The sequence below is a fragment of the Heterocephalus glaber genome, unplaced genomic scaffold (genome assembly GCF_053883595.1).
Source record: "Heterocephalus glaber isolate CG9 unplaced genomic scaffold, H.glaber_assembly_v1.0 deba00001613, whole genome shotgun sequence".
Lineage (NCBI taxonomy): Eukaryota > Metazoa > Chordata > Mammalia > Rodentia > Bathyergidae > Heterocephalus > Heterocephalus glaber.
Window position 1 is genome coordinate 3,028,346 of NW_028258384.1, and position 19,073 is coordinate 3,047,418.

Here is a 19,073-nt window from a genome sequence, read left to right on the forward strand (position 1 = left end):
GGAAAGATCCCTGACCAAAAATCCTTGCAGACTTCCTACGTGACTTGCTTCCCCATTGGATCCCCATTTAATCAATATTACCTAAGCAATTATACTTGTTGTAATCTAATTGGTTGATCATAATTTTGTCCACCTTGTGATTTCTCAGTGGATCAATATTACCTAAGCAATCTTACTAGTTGACTATAGTTTTGTCCCACCTTGAATCTGCTTCATCTCATGGCTTTGTCTCATAAAACACCTTTAAGAAGGAGGGTTGGTGGGAAACCCACTTTCTGGACCCCCTTCTGTCTTTATTATACAGAAGCTATTTTTCTCTCAATAAATTCTTCCCACTCTTAACCTCCATTGTTCCTAGAATTCATTCTTCAATTTTAGAGAACACAAACTCATGTTTTGTATATCTAGCACGTTTGGGAGTTACATCTATTTCCCCTATATCAATATCATGTTGGCAATAGGTTTTTCATATATGGCTATGAGATTGAGGTAAGATCCTTCTATTCCTTTTTTCTTCAGTGTTTTTTTAAAATCATGAATTGATGTTGTTTTTTATCATATGCTTCTGGATCTGTTGAGATGAACATATAATTTTTGTCCTATTTATGTGATATATTACACCAATTGGTCCACATGAACTAAATCATAATTGCATCCCTGGGATGAAGCCTACTTGGTCATGATGTATGATCTTTTGGATGATTTGTTGCTTTCTGTTTCCCACTATCTTCTTGAGGATTTTTGCATCTATATTTATTAGAGAAATTGGTCTATAGGTCTCTTTTTTGGCTGGGTCTTCTACTGGTTTTAGAAGCAGGGTAATGCTTGCTTTCAGGAATGACTTTGGGAATACTCCTTTTCTTTCAATTTTGTTAAAGAACTTGAGAAGTATTGGTGTTAGGACTTTAACTTTTTGTATAATTCAACAGTGTATCCATCTGGAGCTGGGTTTTTTCTTAGTTGATAGGTTTTTTTATTTAGTGTTTATATTGTTCTTTTTTTTCTAGAGCTTTGAGGTACATTGTTTGGTTATTTATTTGGGCTCCCTCTGGTTTTGTGATGGAGTCATTCATAGTTATAAACTTCCCTCTTAGGACTGGTTTCCTTTTGTCTAATAAGTTTTGGTGTATTATACTGGCATTATCATTTAATTTTAGAAACTATCTTATATTTCTTTGATTTCTTCTATAACCCATTGTTACTTAAGAGTGTCTTGGTTAGTTTCCATGCATTTCCATAATTTCTGTATTTTCTCATGGATTTATAGTTTTACTGTGCTATGATCTGATAATAGGCATGGTATAATTTTAATTGTTGTGCATTAATTTCAGCTTGATTAGCTACTATGTGGTCTATATTGGAGAGAGTTTCAGGTGGTTCTGAGAATATATTTTCTGCCATTGTTTGATGGAACTCACTATAGATAAATATTAAGCCCATTTGTTCAATGGTTTTGCTCAGCTGTGATATTTCATTGTTGATTTATTTTCTAGTTGACCTATTTGTGATAGTGAGGTATTGAAGTCTTCCCACTATAGTTATGTTTATCTCATCTTTTATGTCCCATAGCACCTGCTTTATGATGTTGGATGTACCATTTTTCAGGGCATATATGTTACTTATTGGTATCTCTTCCTGTTGCATTGTTCCTTTATCCAATACTTAGTGAACATCTTTGTCTCTTTTGATCAGTTTCGGCTGAAGTCCACTTTACCTGAATATAGCATAGCTAAACCTGCCTTTTGGGGAGGTTCCCATTATATGGAACATAGTTTTCTCTCCCTTGACTTTTAGTCTATGACTTACTTTTTAAAAATCAATTTCATTGGTACATTTTAGGTATACAATATAATGACATTCATCATTGGAAATTTGTACCTTTACATAATCTATCTTGGTTCTTATATTTTCCGCATTTCCCTGCCCTTCCTTCAACCCCTCCACCCCTCCCTATTTACAAAGGCTTTGTTTCCATTTTTTCATTTTCTCATATTAATTCCATTCCCTTCTTTCCTTTCCTAATACGTCCCTCTTCCCCTTCCCATTTGCCCCTTTTCTTCCTACTTCACATTATCTATTATACCTTTTAGTCCTTATTTACACTTTCAGTTTCTCACACCAGAGAATCTATTCAGTATTTACATGTCTTTCCTATATACTTCACTTGAGTAAAATCTCAATGTGCATCCATTTAGCAATAAATGTCTCTAATTTCTCATTCTTTATGACTAATACTCCACTTTACAAAAGAAACCACATTTTCTTTACCCAGTCTCCATTTAAAGGGAAACTGAGCTGTTTCCAAGTTTTGCCTATTACAAACTGTGTCTCTATGAATATGGATGCACATATATTGCTGTGGTATCATTCTTTTAATTCTTTTGGGAAGATACCAAAGTAGGGAAATAGCTGGGTCAAATGGGACCTCCCATCCTAGTTCTTTAAGGTATCTCTTTATTGATTTCCACAGTGGTTGCACCAGTCTACACTCCAACCAACAGTGGAGAAGTGTTCCATTTTCTGCACAGCCCAGCCAGCATTTGTTGTTGGTTGATTTCTTGATAGCAGCCATTCTTTCTGTGGTAAGGTGGAATCTCAATGTTGTTTTCTCTCAAACATCTCTCAAAGGATCAGTGATGTTGAACATTTTTTCACATGTTCATTTGCTATTTCTAATTCTTTGTCTGAGAAATGTCTGTTCATTTCAGATGCCCATTTTTGGATTTCGGTCTTTACATTTGGGAGGTCTGAGTATTTTAAGTTCTTTATATATTCTAGATAGTAGACCTTTGAGGAACAGCTGGTGAAAATTTTTTCCCACATTGTAGGTTATCTCTTCATGCTGTTGGTTTCTCTTGCTGTGCAGAAGCTTTTTTAATAGGACAAGATCTCACTTGTTGATTCTTTGTGCTAGTTCATGTGCAACTGAGGTTTTGTTCATGAACTCTTTTCCTATGCCAATGTCTTCAAGAGTTCCTCCTAACCATTCTTCCAGCAAGTTTAGTGTTTCTGTTTTAATATTTAGATCTTTAATCCATTTTGATTTCAGTTTAGTGCATGGTAAGAGATATAGGTCTTGCTTTAATCTTTGGCAATTTGAAACCCAATTTTTCCAGCACCATTTTTGAAAGAGGCTAAATGTCCTCCAGTGAGGGTTGTTGGCTCCTTTGTCAAAGACGTGGTGGCTGGGTGTGTCTGGAGTTCTTTCTGCATCTTCTAATTGGTTCCCCTGATTCTCATGTCTGTTTCTTTCCCAGTACCATGGTGCTTGTATCACAGTAGCTTTGTAGTATAGTTTCAAGTTGGGGATTCTGATACACCCTACCTTGTCTTTGTTGCCTAGAATTGCTTTTGCTAGTTTAGGTCTCTTCTTGTTCCAAATGAATTTCTGGATTATTTTCTCAAATTCTGCAAAGTACGATGGTGGAATTTCAATTGGGATTGCATTGAATCTATATAGAAATTTTGGAATTACGGCCATTTTCACTATATTGGCTCTTGCTACCCAGGAGCAAGGGATATCTTTCTATTTTCTGATATCCTCTTCGATCTCTATTTTCAGAGTGCTATAGTTTTCAGAAAAGAAGTCTTTGATTTCTTTCCTTAGAATGATTCCTAGGTATTCCATTTTTTTGATGTTATTGTAAAATGAGTTATTTCTCCAGTTCCTCTTTCAGTGGGTCTGTTGTTTGTCTACAGGAAAGCTATTGACTTTTGTGTTTTGACTTTGTATCCAGTTACTCTATTGAATTTGGTTATTAAGTCTAGAAGACTTTTGGTAGAGTTCTTGGGGTCTTCTACATAGAGTATCATGTCATCTGTAAATAATGACAATTTGATTTCTTCGATTCCTATCTTTATTCCTTTTACTTCTTTCTCTTGTCTAATTGCTGTGGCTAATGTTTCCAGAACTATATTGAATAGGAGTGGTGATAGAGGACATCCTTGTGTTTTTCCTCATTTTAATGTGAAGGATTTCAGTTTTTGACCATTTAGTATGATATTGGTTGTTGATTTTTTGTAGATGGCTTTTATCAGGTTGAGACAGTGCCTATTCCAATTTTCTGTAGGGTTTTTATCATGAATTGTATTATATTTTCTCAAGGAATTTTTCTGCATCTATTGAGATGATCATATGATTTTTCTTCTTGGCTCTATTAATATAGTGTATTACATTTATAGATTTGTGTACACTGAACCATCCCTGCATCCCTGGAATGAATCTCACTTGGTTAGGGTGTATGATCTTCTTGATGATCTGCATTCTGTTTGCCAGTAACTTATTGAGGATTTTTGCATCAATGTTCATTATTGATATTGGCTTACAGTTCTCCTTTTCATTTGAGTCTTTCTCTGCTTTGGGGATAAGGTGATGCTTGCTTCCTGCAATGAATTCAGAAGTATTGCTTCCCTTTCAATTTCATTGAAGAGTTTAAACAGTAGTGGCAATAGTTCTTCTCTAAATGTCTCATAGAATTCAGCAGTGAAACCATCAGGACTCAGGCTTTTTTTTGGTAAGTTTCTAATTACATTTTCCATTTCTTTCATTGATATTTGGTTGTTTAGAATTTTTAGGTCTTCTTTGTTCAACTTTGGTAATTGATATGTATCTAGGAATCTGTCCATTTCTTCTGTGTTTTCCACCTTATTGATATATAGATTCTCTAAGGAGGTATTGATCATCCTCTGGATTTCCTCTGGGTCTGTTGTAATTTCACCCTTTTCATTGCCAATTGCATGGATTTGGGTCTTTTCTTTCCTTTTTTTGATATGGTTGGCTAAGGGTATATCAATTTTCTTTATTCTTTTGAAGAACCAACTCTTGGCTTCATTGATTTTTTTGTATTGTTCTCTTAGGCTCCATTGCACTGATTTCTGCTCTGATCTTTATAATTTCCTCCCTCATATGAGCTTTGGGTTTGTCCTGCTCTTCTTTTCTAGAAGCTTGAGGTTCATCATCAGGTTGTTTAATTGGGCTCACTCTGTTTTCCTAATATGAATATTCACTGCTATGAATTTCCCCCATAAGATTGCTTTCATTGTGTCCCATAGATTCTGATACGTTGTATTGGCATTGTCATTTAATTGTAGAAACTGTCTGATTCCTTTAATTTCCTCTGTGACTCACTGGTTATTCAGAAGTGTGTTTTGTCAATTTCCATGTGTTTATGAAATTCCTGCAGTTTTTTTTGCTATTGATCTCCAGTTTCATTGCATTATGGTCTGATAATATGCAGGGGATGACTTCAATTCATTTACACTTGCTTAAACATATTCTATGAGCTATTATGTGGACTATTTTGGAGAATGACCCTTGTACAGCCAAATAGAATGTGTATTTCAATTTTGTGGGGTAGAACACTGTAAACAATTGTTAAGTCCATTTGTTCAAGAGTTTGAGTTCTAGTATTTCATTATTTTTTTGTCAAGTTGATCTATCTATTTGTGACAGTGGGGTACTGAGGTCACCCACTACTATTGTGTTATTGCTTATTTTATTTTTCATATCCCTTAGTATTTGTTCTATATAGTTGGGTGCACTAGCGTTTGGTGCATATATATTTATGATTGTCATCTCTTCCTGTTGGATTGTCCCCTTTATAAGGGTATAGTGTCCTTCTTTGTCTCTCTTAATCAGTGTTGGTTTGAAATCCACTTGGTCTTCAGAGAGGATAGCTACTCCTCTGCTCTTTGTCAGGTTCCTCTCACATGGAGTATTGTTTTCTCCCATTTATCTTTCAGTCTATCAGTTTCCCTTTGAATTACGTGTGTTTCTTGAATGCAGTATATTGTTGGATCTTGCTTCTTGACCAATTTTGCCAGTCTATTTCTTTTGATTGGCAATTTGAGACCATTAACATTTATGGTTACAACTGATATGTACTGATTTATCCTTGTCATGACCTTTTCTTTTTGTTTGATTCTTCCCCTTTGCATTTAATTTCTTGTCTTTTTTGGGGGGGTGAGGAGTACCAGGTATCGAACTTGGCATCTTGAGATTGCAAGGCAGGTAGTGGCACCACTGAGCTAAATCCCCACACAGCCTGCATTTAATTTCTTGTCATGCCTGATGGATTCGTTTTGCTGGGCTCCCTTGGGTTGTGATCCTCATTGTCCTTTCCTAGGTTATTGTTTAAAATTGGAGTGCTGGTTTGGTATTCATGATGTTCCTAAGGTGCTCTTTGTCATGAAAATATCTTATTTTTCAATCAATTTTGAAAGATAGTTTTGCAGGGTACATCAATCTGGGTTGGAGGTTGTTTTCTTTTAGGGCTTGAAATACTTCACTCCAAGCTCTTCTTGCCTTGCGGGTTTGTGTTGAGAAGTCTGCTGTGATTCTGATGGGCTTTCCTTTGTATGTGATTTGTTTTTTTTCTCTAACCGCTTGTAGAATTTTCTTCTTCTATTGGGTTTTCTGCATCTTAACTATTATATGCCTAGCTGTAGATATTTTTTGATCATGGCTAGTTGGAGTCCCGTATGACTCACTTATTTGTATGTCAAGTTCTTTTCCCTTGCTTGGGAAGTTTTCTGTCATTACTTCTGTGAACCTTTTTTTATATATATCATTTGCACTCTCTCCTGTTTCTTCATTGAGTCTGATCAGTCTTATATTATTCCTCTTTGCATCATCTAGCAGCTGCTGGATTTATTTCTTGTGGTCCCTTATTATTTTTAAGAATTTCTTCTTTTCCTGGTCACTAATTGCAATCCTGTCTTCTATATCTGAAATTCCTTCCTCATATTGGCTCATTCTGCTGCATAAACTATCAATGGTGTTTTCAATCTCCTAGATATTTGTTTGCATCTGTTTTATGGATTCCATTTGTTTCCTATGTTGGGATTCCATCATGTTCCTCAGCTCCTCTATTTTTTTATCTGTGTCTGCTCTAGATGTATTAATCATTTCTTGCACTATGGACACAATCCCTGTTATCTCAGAAATTATGTCTGATTTCATTTTTTCCAGATCTTCTTTTGTTGCCATTTCAGGGAGTCCAGGTGGTTGTGTATCATATTGTTCCATCTCGTTGCCCTTTGTGGTTGCCTTAATTGATCTGAAAGTATGGTTTTGAGACTTGTTTATGTGTCTTCTCATTTCAACAGATGCAGCCTACTGTGCCTTTGCTGAGGCAGCTTTTTGCTCACCTAGTGGTCTTCAATTCTCAGCCAGCCACTGAGAGGATTTTTTTCTTTGGCGCTCACCACTGTGCCAATTCCTGTGTTCAGAATGATGACCTTCTGGATCCCTGCACTGCCCTTTTGTCCCAGCAGAGTTCTGGCTGTGGCTTGTGCACACATGGGATGGTATCTGGTTGTGCCTCTGGCTGGGGCCTGTCCATCTGTATAGCTGTTGTCTGGCCAGCCTTTGGCTGGGGTCCATGCATTGGAGTCACTGTTGTCTGAGCGTGCTTGTGGCTGGGGTCTGCACACACTTACCAATAGTATCTTGGTGGGCCTCTGGCTGCTGCTTGCCTGCCTGCATAGCTCTTTTCTGGGAGGGCCTTTGGCTGGGGCCTGTGGCTCCAAGCTGCTGGTCCCTGGGTGGGACCTTCACCCACCTGTTCATCTGTGGTTCACGCAGTCTTCTCACTGGGATCTGTGTGCCACTTATTGATGAAATCTGGGCAGGCCTATGAGTTACTGTTTGAGTGAAGCGTGTTTGTTGTATACAGATATGGTTGGATTATGTTTCTTTTCCATTCTGCCATTGTGTGTCTTTTGATTAGGGAAAAAGACCATTCACATTGTCAGTTATTACTGGCAGGAACTGACGTATTCATGGCATTGCTTTATTTTCTTGTTGCTGATTCTCTATCTTTCTCTTCTACTAACTGCTCGCCCTACCTGGTGCATTTATTATATCAGACCTTTTGTCATTGCTAGCTTCATTGTCTCCTAGGTTATCTTTGAGAACCTTTTTCAAGTGCTGGCTTGGTGGTCCTTAATATCTTTTGCTGTTATTTAGTATGACTATACCTTATTTTTCCATCAATTCTGAAAGATGATTTTGCAGGACATATCAGCCTGGGTTGGAAATTGTTTTCTTTTAAGGCTTAAAACACTGCTCCAAGCTCTCCTAGACTTTAAAGGTTGTGTTGAGAAATCAACCACAGTAATTCTTTTTTTTTCATTAAGTTTATAGGTACATTTTAGGCATACAATACAGTTACATTCATCATTGGGATCTTGTACATGATGTATCTTCGTTCTCATTTTCTCCCCTTTCCCCTGCTCTCCCGTCGACCACAGTAATTCTAAAGGGTTTATTTTTAGAAGTGATTAACTATTTATCTCCAACCATTTTAAAAGATTATGTCCTTGTGTTCAACTTAAGGGATTTTGATGATGATGTGTCATGGAGAGCTACTTTTTTTAATATGTTGATTGTTTTATTTTATTTATTTATTTTTTAGGTATACAATATAATGACATTCATCATTGAAAATTTGCAACTTTACATAATCTCTCTTGGTTCTTATGTTTCACCCTTGCCCAGCCCTCCCTTCAACCACTCCAGTCCTCCCTATTTACAAAGATTTTGTTCCTATTTTTCCATTTTCTCATATTAATCCCATTCCCTTCTGTCCTTTCCCCTAGCCCTCCCACTTCCTTCCCCTTTCCCCCTTTTCTTCCTATTTCACATTACCTATTATACATTTAGTCCTTATTTACACTTTCAGTTTCTCACACCAGAGACACTATTCAGTATTTACACGTGTGTCCTATTTATTTCACTTAAGAGTATTGCCTCAATGTGCACCCACTTAGCTATAAATGTCTCTAATTTCTCATTTTTTATGGCTGAGTAGTACTTTATTTTATGAAAAAAAACACATTTTCTTTATCCAGTCTCCAGTTGATGGGCATTTGGGCTGTTTCCAAGTTTTCGCTATTACAAACTGTGCTGCTATGAACATGGGTGCACATATATCACTGTGGTATGATTCTTTTAATTCTTTGGGGAAGATCCCCAGCAGTGGAATAGCGGGGTCAAATGGCACTTCCAGTCCTAGTTCTTTGAGGTATCTCCATACTGATTTCCACAGTGCTTGCACCAGTCTACACTCCCACCAGCAGTGGAGCGGGGTTCCTCTTTCCCCACAGCCCCACCAGCATTTGTTATTGGTTGATTTCATGATAGCAGCCATTCTTTCTGGGGTGAAGTGGAATCTCAGCGTTGTTTTCATTTGCATCTCTCGAATGACCAGTGATGTTGAACATTTTTTCATGTATTTATTTGCTATTTCTACTTCTTTGTCTGAGAAATGTCTGTTCATTTCAGATGCCCATTTTTGGATTGGGTCTTTAAATTTGGGAGGTCTGATCTTTTTAAGTTCTTTATAGATTTGAGATAGTAGACCTTTGTCTGAGGAAGAGCAGGTGAAGATTTTTTCCCACATTGTGGGTTGTCTCTTCACACTGCTGATGGTTTCTCTTGCTGTGCAGAAGCTTTTTAATAAGAAGAGATGCCATTTGTTGATTGTTTGTGCTAGTTCACAAGCAACTGAAGTTTTGTTCATAAAATCTTTTCCTACACCGATGTCTTCAAGGGTTCTACCTAACCTCTGTTCCAACTGGTTCAGAGTTTCTATTTTAATATTTAGATCTTTAATCCATTTTGATTTCAGTTTAGTACTGGTGAGAGATATAGGTCTAGTTTTAATCTTTGGCAAGTTGAAGCCCAATTTTTCCAGCACCATTTATTAAAGAGGCTATCTTTCCTCCAGTGAGGGTGTTTGGCTCCTTTATCGAAGATGAGATGGCTGAGTGTGTCTGGCGTTGTTTCTGCATCTTCTAATCTGTTCCACTGGTCCTCAAGTCTGTTTCTTTGCCAGTACCATGCTGTTTTTATCACAGTATCTTTGTAGTATAGTTGCAGGTTGGGGATTGTGATACCCCCTGTCATGTCTCTGTTACCTAGAATTGCTTTTGCTATTCTGGGTCTCTTCTTGTTCCAAATGAATTTTTGGATTGTTTTCTCGAGGTCTATGAAGGATGCTGCTGGGATCTCAAATGGAATTGCATTAAATCTATATAGCAGTTTTGGAAATATGGCCGTTTTCACTATATTAATCCTTCCTACCCAGGAGCAGGCGATGTCTGTCCATTTTCTGATATCATCTTCAATCTCTCTTTTCAGAGTGCTATAGTTTTCAGAGAAGAGGTCTTTGATTTCTTTCTTTAGGATGATTCCTAGGTATTTTAGTTTTTCTGGATGGTATTGTGAAAGGAATTATTTGCCCTATTTCCTTCTCAGTGAGTCTGTTATTCGTGTAGAGGAAAGCTATTGATTTTTGTGTGTTGACCTTGTAACTAGCTACTTGACTGAATTTGGTTATTAAGTCTAGAAGACTTTTGGTGGAATTCTTGGGGTCTTCTCTATAGAGTATCATGTCATCTGCAAATAATGACAATTTGACTTCTTCTTCTTCTTCATTACCTATCTTTATTCCTTTTATTTCTTTTTCTTGTCTAACTGCCTTTGCTAATGTTTCCAGAACTATATTGAACAAGAGTGGTGATAGTGGACATCCTTGTCTTGTTCCTGATTTTAGTGTAAAGGATTTCAGTTTTGGACCATTTAGTATGATATTGGCTGTTGGTTTTTCATGGATGGCTTCTATCAGATTGAGGTAGAGACCATCAATTCCAATTTTTTGTAGGGTTTTTATCATAAATGCATGTTGGATTTTGGCCTATGAAGCTGTGGGGTAATATGAGATAATATGTGTAGCTGAGGTTGGAGTAGTTTATACCCAAATTCCATTTCCACTATTAGGGCCATCATAGCTAGAAGGACAATGTTCTAACTACAACCATATATTTTATCTATCTTGCTTCTCATTTTAAAATGCTTTGTCTCTTTTCTTTAAAGCCTTTCCTGCATTACTTTCCATAGTAACTGCATGTACTGCACATCTATACATGTATTGCACCTGTACCCCAATTGAACACTGAACAATAAAATTCAGTGGATGTGACTGAATGGGGTTTTTTGCTGGGGATCCAGCATTGGCCATCACAGTCCTCTCTCTTTTTCTCTTAGTTCTGTTTTAATGGATATTTTTTCTTCAACCTTGTGTCACATACTGAGCAGGGGGGGATTAGGGACTTTCTGCAGGGATCTCTAGAAGGCTGGCAAATTGATTGTATTAAAAAGCGTTGTTTCAAATATGGAGACCTCTTAAGTTAATGTCTACTTTTCAGTGGTGTCCTCCTGGTATTGCTAACTAGTGGCCTTTGCCCCTGATCCAGGATCCAATCACTTCTGTTTACTTTGGATGGGGGGTTGCAGTGTACCCAGTTTTGTAGGAATGGGGCACAGTATTGTTAATGACCAAGCAATCCAGATATCCCAAGAGAACCAACTGATGCAACAGCTATGTCATCTTGGCTATAGTAATAAAATCAGCATGAATTACAGCATCAAATATAAACAATATTTACAAAGCCTAAAGAACAATAATTTACTATCCTTATCCATAGAAAAGAGATCTGTAATTGTAGTATCAACACTAAGACAAACCAAATATTGACCTATTATAGATGAACAGTAAATATCTACTAAATGGCACAACTTCACATCTCCTAGAAATAAAATAGTATTCAATACCTGTCACATAAATGTAATTAACTATTTAGAGATTCATAAAGCTCAGTAGTTATATTAGTAAAGGTAGAGGGGGTAGGAAAGCAGAGAATGAAAAAAAACAAATTTAAAAAATTAACCAGTGGGATATGAGGAGGATAGAAAAATGAGATGAGATAAGTGTCCTACTGAGGAGGAAAAGGAAATTAACAATGTTAGAAAACAGTCAAAGGAAAGAATGACCAAGAAAAAAGGATAAACAGAGACCAAAATAGAAGAAATAAAAGGAAGATAAGGAAAAGAAAAAAGTTTCACAGGGGAAAAGAGAAAAGAAGAGAAAAGAAAGAAAAAGAATTAAAAAGGGAAAACAAAATCATAAACCAAAAAGCACTTGGATAAAGGAAAACTAAAGTAATAAAAATGAGAAGGATAAAAGACTGAATGAAAGAAAAAATTCTTGTGTTTTTAAATGAGTCATTTGTTTCCAAGATCTACAATCTTGGGATCTAGAAAGTCACAGTTTTCTTCACTTAGCATGAGGTGCCTTCTCTGCATCATAGGCCCCTCTGTCTGTTTTCCCCATACTATGGTCACTGTCCAAACCAAAGTGTGTCCTTGCTCTCATTGGAAGATGGAAAATACATGCAGCCCTCTGTCTCTGCTGGATGTAAGCCATATGGGTGGGGGGGTTTCAAGTGGACTGGTGGACTTAATATTAACCGTTGCAGGTTCTGGTTGTTTCTTTCTGTCCCTAGTCATTGTTCTCATGAGGATCAGGTCATTTGCTTACTCCTCACCTCTGCCGCCCTGTGCCAAAGGGAATGAAAATGTAGAGCCAGGTTGGAGTTGGTTGGGTGGTTGCTCTCTTGTACGAGGTGTGTATGTGGGTGTGCTCTGCAGTCTGGTGTGGGTCTACTTCGTCATGTGGAGGGGGCTATATTTAATTTTTTCTTTATTTTTAAAAATGATTTTAGTTCCATGAATGAGATAATGCAGGACAGTATTTTACTTAGTGTTTGGAAGTTGATAAATCTCATCCAATGTTTTATCTACTTTGGAACCTAACTTGATTTAGACTAGTTACACAAGATAAATGCCTCATATGATGACAAATTGTTTCATGAGTCCTTTCAAATATTACAGGAAATTTATAGATTCAAGAGAACATAGCTTAGAAATAATTGATTTAACTATTGTATTTTTTTTTCCCTCAGAGTTGCCTGACAGAGACTTGCTGGCTACTAAATACAATTTCATAATATTAAACTATATGGAGTCTCAGAATTTGTTGTTTCTGATTAAATCCCCAATGAAGGCAATAGTTCCCTGTCATAAAGATATCCATTGCTAGTGATTTTATAAACTCATTTAATATCTTATTCAACCCTTAAATCACCTTTATTGTTAAGAATCGTTAGGATTACCCTGAACTGAACAGGGTAGTATGCACCTGTATTCCTACCATCTCCAGCAAGAGGGAGAAGGTTCACTTTGGCCTAGAAGTTGGAGGCCAGCTAGGATAATATCTCAAGAAAGAAAAAGAAAGAAAGAAAAGAAAGCAAGCAAGCAAGCCAGCCAGCAAGCAAGCAAGCAAGCAGGTGGGGGAAAGAGGGAGGGAGGGAGGGAAGGAGAGATTACCTTGATTTTCTTTTGTAATGTAAGTTTATTTACTTCTATTTTTGTCTACTTCCTTTATTAGCATCTCTACTTTCCTCTGTTCTTATCCCTTATGAAGTAACCAATATTCTTACCTTCTGGTTTGGCTGCTGTGGGAGTGTAAAGATAGACTTCCAGTAGGTCCAGGCAAAAAACACAAAGATGGCATGGTAGAATATGAGGTAGATAACTGAAATTTTAAAAAAGGTGTTTATATTAACTTTTTGTCCATTTTAAGAGTTCAAAAAGACAAAGCTCAATGACAAATTTCTATCTGGTTTTTATATTTCCACATATTCTCTAGTATTATTATGATACATTAATTGCTACCATTTTCCCATGCACTGAAATAAGTCAAAATGCCAAAATTTGAAACAAGGACTTTCTGGAATCTATATGTTTTACATATTGCCTTATGATTTTGTGAATATATGTGAAAATGTCCTTTGTGACAATATATAAGCTACTTTAACTAGTTGTCATTATCACTGCCACAGTGGGTGCTAAAATGTGACATATAATTTGCACAACACTTTAGAGTTTACAACATACTTTCCTATACTGTATTTTTTCAATAACTTTTAACATATGTAATAGTATAGGACAGATGATTGACTATTGGGGTAGATGATTAACCAAAGTAATACAGTTAATCAATAATGTAGCTGGCATTTGTGTGTGTGTGTGTGGTACTGGGGATCAAACTCAGGACCTGGCACTTGCGAGGCAGGAGCAGTGCCACTGAGCTAAATCCCTGGCCCTGTAACCAGGTATTAAACACAAGTCTTTTGATTCCAAATCACAAGATATTGTCAATAGTCACAAAGACTACACACTTTTGAAGGTAAGGTGTACCTTCACAACAGCTGTGAAAATGGCCATCCACTACCTTTCTTTTCATGCTTGCCTCTTAATTGGCTCTTTTCTTTGATCTGAGAAATTTTGTTGTTATCTATAGACTTGGCTATAAAGCTGAAGGTCAGATTACTGTTTCATTCTGTGTCTTTGAATGCTATAGTCTTATTACTTTAAACCATCAGAAAATCTTAAGGAAATAATGTGATTCAAGGCCAAGTTAACAGGGCTGAGTCTCTCCTACATTTATGGCTGAATTATTTTTTTAAGTCTTCCTCTTTTTGCCCAGTGCTCCTAGCCTCGCAGTACAAGATTTTTATGTGTGCTTAATTTTTTAAATTATGAAATATCTTTTTACAATTCAGGCAATATAAAGTAAAAGGTGTCCACCCCACACATTCTTCCTACCTCCTCATCCTAAGGTATAACACCTTTTTAAAAGAACTACAAAGAAAAATGTTTAAAATATTAGAAAAATCCATGTTTCATGTATGCATATACTTATACATTTAAAAATGTGAAAATCCAAAATGATCTACACCTGTTCTGAAAAGCAATACATTCACAAGTTTGAAAATTTAAAAATATAGAAAAGTATACAGTCAAGTCTCTCATTTATCCCTGTTCCTTACCCACCCAAGTTTCCTTCCCTGGAAGACTCTTATGTCAAAAGACTATGACTTTATTGTGTATTCTTTCAAATGTCATATTCGTAAAATCACCTAAGTAGTATATTTTTCACAAAATAGTATTCAGTACATACAGTTTTGTAACATACTTCTTTAAGTTGGAGATTATTTCATGTAATATAACTTGGAATGATCTTTCTCACTCATTTTTTCCTTTTAAAAATCCCACTATTTTTAATGAATTAGTCTTTTTACAAAACAAATATTGCAGTAATTTAAAACATCAACCTTAGTTTCAATTATTGCTGACATGATTTTCTTAAAACTGAACTGCATTGCTGGTGTGTCAGTTTCAGCAGTCACTTGACTGCCTTTGCTCAATTTCAGTGAAACTTTCTGGAAGAGAGTAGCCACATACTTGCTCCTAGTTGTAATTAAAACACTTCACAAAGCTAAGCATATAATAAAATTAGTTGCCTTTAGTTCATTTTTGCATTTGGTTAACTTCTTTGTTAAGAGTTAATTATGGTAGTTACCTTCTTGGAGGAGTACTTCCTAAAGTACCCATTTAGGTTAGGTTTCCCCCTAGTGAGCATACAAAACCTGAAAAATTTTTACCAACTCTCTAATTTCTCAAGAACAGAAGTATCTGGTAACTCACTTTCTGGGGTCCGTTCTGTCTCTCTTAGGCAGAAATTATATTTCTCTCCATAAATATTTCCTACTTTTAAAAAATAAAAAAAATGGAAGTATCTTCTTTCTTTGTATCCCCAGTGCCTAATACATGATTAACATTGGCTTAGTGGCAGAGTGTTTGTTTAGCATGTGCAAGGCCTTGGGGTCCATTTCCAGCACAGACGAGAAAAAAGGTAAGGAAAAAGAAAGAAAAAGTCTTAGGATAGCAGTTAGCACATGCTAGGGAATGCCTTCCTGTCAATCATGGGCTAAGGAACACCTACCCATCAATCACTAAGGGTCCAGGTCCTGACTAAGCACCTGCCTCTCTAAATCCCAGACAATAAAACTTCAAGGTTAATGAAGTTAGACAATTTGGACCACCTGAATGGTTGAGAATTAAACTCTTACACTTGGCAGTATTTTAAGAGTACTGAATATATTTTTTATTCCAATGGGTTAGATGGGAATTATGGGACTTTAAATTCGCCCAGGTTGTATGGCACATTAATTACTGGTTTAATTATGGAATTGTAAAATTGGAAAAATTTGGGTCTCATTTCTGTATTCCAGTAATTCATATAAGTTATGTATACTTATACATCAGTGAAAAATTAAGGATCTTGAGGAGATCAATAACTAAGTCAAAGATATTCAGTAGGTTGATGAAGCAGGCACTATACATTGTATAAAAATCTTAGAGCTGGGGGAGATGCCAGAGATAATCTACTTCAGTGCCCTCATTTCATGGAGAGGTAACTGAGGCCCAGATAGGTCAAGTGAATTGATCATGGTTACACAAAGAAGTCACAGAAACAATGGAACTGAAATCCAGACTTTTTCACTCCCATTCCACAGCTCTTTTTCTTAGTGATCTTCAAATTTCAGTTTGCATCCACATCACTCAGAGAGGTCATTAGAATGCATATTGTTAAGCATAATATGAAATGAAGTCAAGAATCTAGTAACTCTCTGTGGTCATTCACAGGTTTAAGAACTATGATAAAGAAATAGGCCCTGTAGACCTTTTGGTTACCCAGACTACCATTGCAAGGAGGAAGCTCTAATTCAACATCCTGGCAGACAATTACTTCATCTCTGCCAATACATCAATTTATTATTACATACATCAATGTATTATTGATGTATGGGCTGGCCTCATTATTAGGCAGGTAGTTAGACATAAGCAAGCCCGGGGGACAAATGGGGAGGGGAATTCAAAATAGCATACGTTGCTAGTTAAGTAAAGAAACAAAGATGTCAATATGTAATACATTTGTAATAATTTCTTAGGTCTCAGATATAAAGCCATCCTTCAGAGCACATTGACATTTTAAGGTTATACATTGTGCACACTCCTTCTGATACCTGGCCACCTGGCAATCTAACTCCAGAAAAAGGCATACTGCATTCTTGGTTGCCATAGCCTACAGTCTAATTCTTTAAAGACCTTTACCTACCTATACACTGTGAAATGATGATTTGAGGTAAATGGGCCCCTCTATTACCTTGGAGCAAGCTTTGAATAAATTCTTTTACTTTTTCACCAAATAAATGGTCTTCTTTGATCTCATCAGCAGCAAGCAAATGAACCTGAGAGTATGGACCTAAGTGGATAATAAGAAGGTGACTGGGGTTTGAAGTTTGGATCTGCCATTTAATAACTGCCAAGAAGCTGGTTAACCTTGGCAATAATCATGTGTGTGTATGCGTATAAAATCATATATCAAAAAAAAGAGAAAAATTTACAGACAAAAATCCAGGGAGTTATGTTGACATAATCCTAAAGAGCCTTGTTTGTATTTTAGAATAAAACTAAAAAAATCATATATATGTACATGTGGGGATGTATGTGTACATATAATATATATATATATATGAGACTTAAAGATATGTATAGGTAACATACATAAAATTAAAATAACTGCTTGGTAATGTTGTTGTGAAAATTGACTTAAATGTGTGGAAGTATCTGATATATTTTAAGAATTTAATAAACATTATTTTCTCTCTCCCTCCCTTCCTCTTAAATATTAGTGATTTGTTTTCTGAGATATGATGATAAAAATTACATAGAATTCAGGGACAGACACATCATGGCTTTGTTAAAAACAGAATGGTTTGTTTTTAGTACTGCTCTTGATGTCTACTCCAACATTTGTTGATTCATTCATCTTGGGTATAAAGAAGTGCACAAGGCAACATCCTTTGGGAAATAATATTTGGACAGCGAGGATATCATTATTCTGTACATATAATTTAGGTTAAATACAGTCCATTGTTTCTACATTGTCAGGAATATTCACAATGAACTCAAAATTGGAACAGACAATCTCTATTGTACACATGATGGCTAGAGATTTGTGAGTCAACACTCACTGGTTGGGGAACTGGTGGGGGTTCTACAAATTCCAGGTTGGCTCCCTCAGAAGGTATTACCTTTTGTTGATACAACCAATAAGTCTTCTATCTTAACATGATATTGATTTGATTTATTTTAATAGCATAAAATTTTAGTTGTAAGCAACCTCAGATGCTACTTGGTACAGAGTCTAGAAGATACAGGAGTCTGCTTTACATTATTACTAAAAAGTGGTCACTTGGCTTCTGTCTGAACACCTTAAGTAATGGGGTACATATCATCTCCTGGAACCAGCCTGGGGCAGTCCTACTGAATAGAAATATGCCTACTTCAACTTCTTTCCATTGATTCTAATTTTGTTCTACTGGAAGAAATCTGATTTTCTTAAAAAAAAAAAAAAGAAACTTGTATCCACACACTTAAAGATCACTTATAATCCAATAATAAGACAAAATCTCAATAAAATGGACAAAAGACTTAACCAGACACTTCAAAAATGATGTACAGATGGCAAACAAGTACATGAAAAGATGCTTAATATCATTTGTCATTACAAAGGTACAAATTAAAATCACAAGGAGATACCAGTTCATAGACAAGAGAATGAATGACAAAGGTAACAAACTGAAAACAAGAAGTAATAAAAAATGGAATTTTCTTACATCACTGGTGGGGAAGCAAAATGATAGAACAATGTTGTAAAACATTTAACAGTTCTTTATAAAGTTAGACACATACCTATACTTACTATATAACCAAGAAATCCCATTCCTAGTTATTTACTAAAGAGAAATAAAAAACATAGTATTTCTACAAAGGCCTATATGTATTTTTTTTTTTGGTGCTGGGGATCGAACTCGGGTCCTTGCACTTGCGCAGCAAGTGGCGAAACCACTGAGCTAAATCCCCAGCCTATATGTATATTTTTTATCAGCTTCATCCTAAAGAGCCCCAAATAGAAACAACCCAAATATCCCTAAACTGGTTAATGAAAAAGAAAATTGTGGTACATTTGTAATATGGAATATTACTCAGCAATAAAAAGTGACAAACTATTCATATATGCAGCAATATCGATGAATCTTAAGAATTTATAATGCATACAAAAAGACTTCTATACTTAATTGACAGATTCAGTAGAGTAGCTGGATACAAGGTCAACACTCAAAAAGCAATAGCCTTCTTATAAACAAATAGCAGACTCATTGAGAGAGAGATTAGGGAAACAATTTCTTTTACAATAGCATCCAAAAAAATTGAAATATCTAGGAATCAATCTAACAAAGGAAGCAAAAGACTTCTA

The 19,073-nt window shown here is 36.0% G+C and overlaps 1 protein-coding gene across 6 annotated transcripts in view; it reads right to left on the reverse strand.

The window, feature by feature from the left end:
• Zdhhc15 (zDHHC palmitoyltransferase 15) overlaps positions 1-19,073 on the reverse strand; it is a 195,447-nt gene that overhangs the window by 103,852 nt on the left and 72,522 nt on the right. For all 6 annotated transcript variants that reach the window (XM_021246496.2, XM_021246494.2, XM_004867489.3 and 3 more), the window contains one exon: positions 13,345-13,439. In XM_021246496.2, the coding sequence (XP_021102155.1) occupies positions 13,345-13,439 (95 nt within the window). The remainder of the gene's footprint in view (positions 1-13,344; positions 13,440-19,073) is intronic.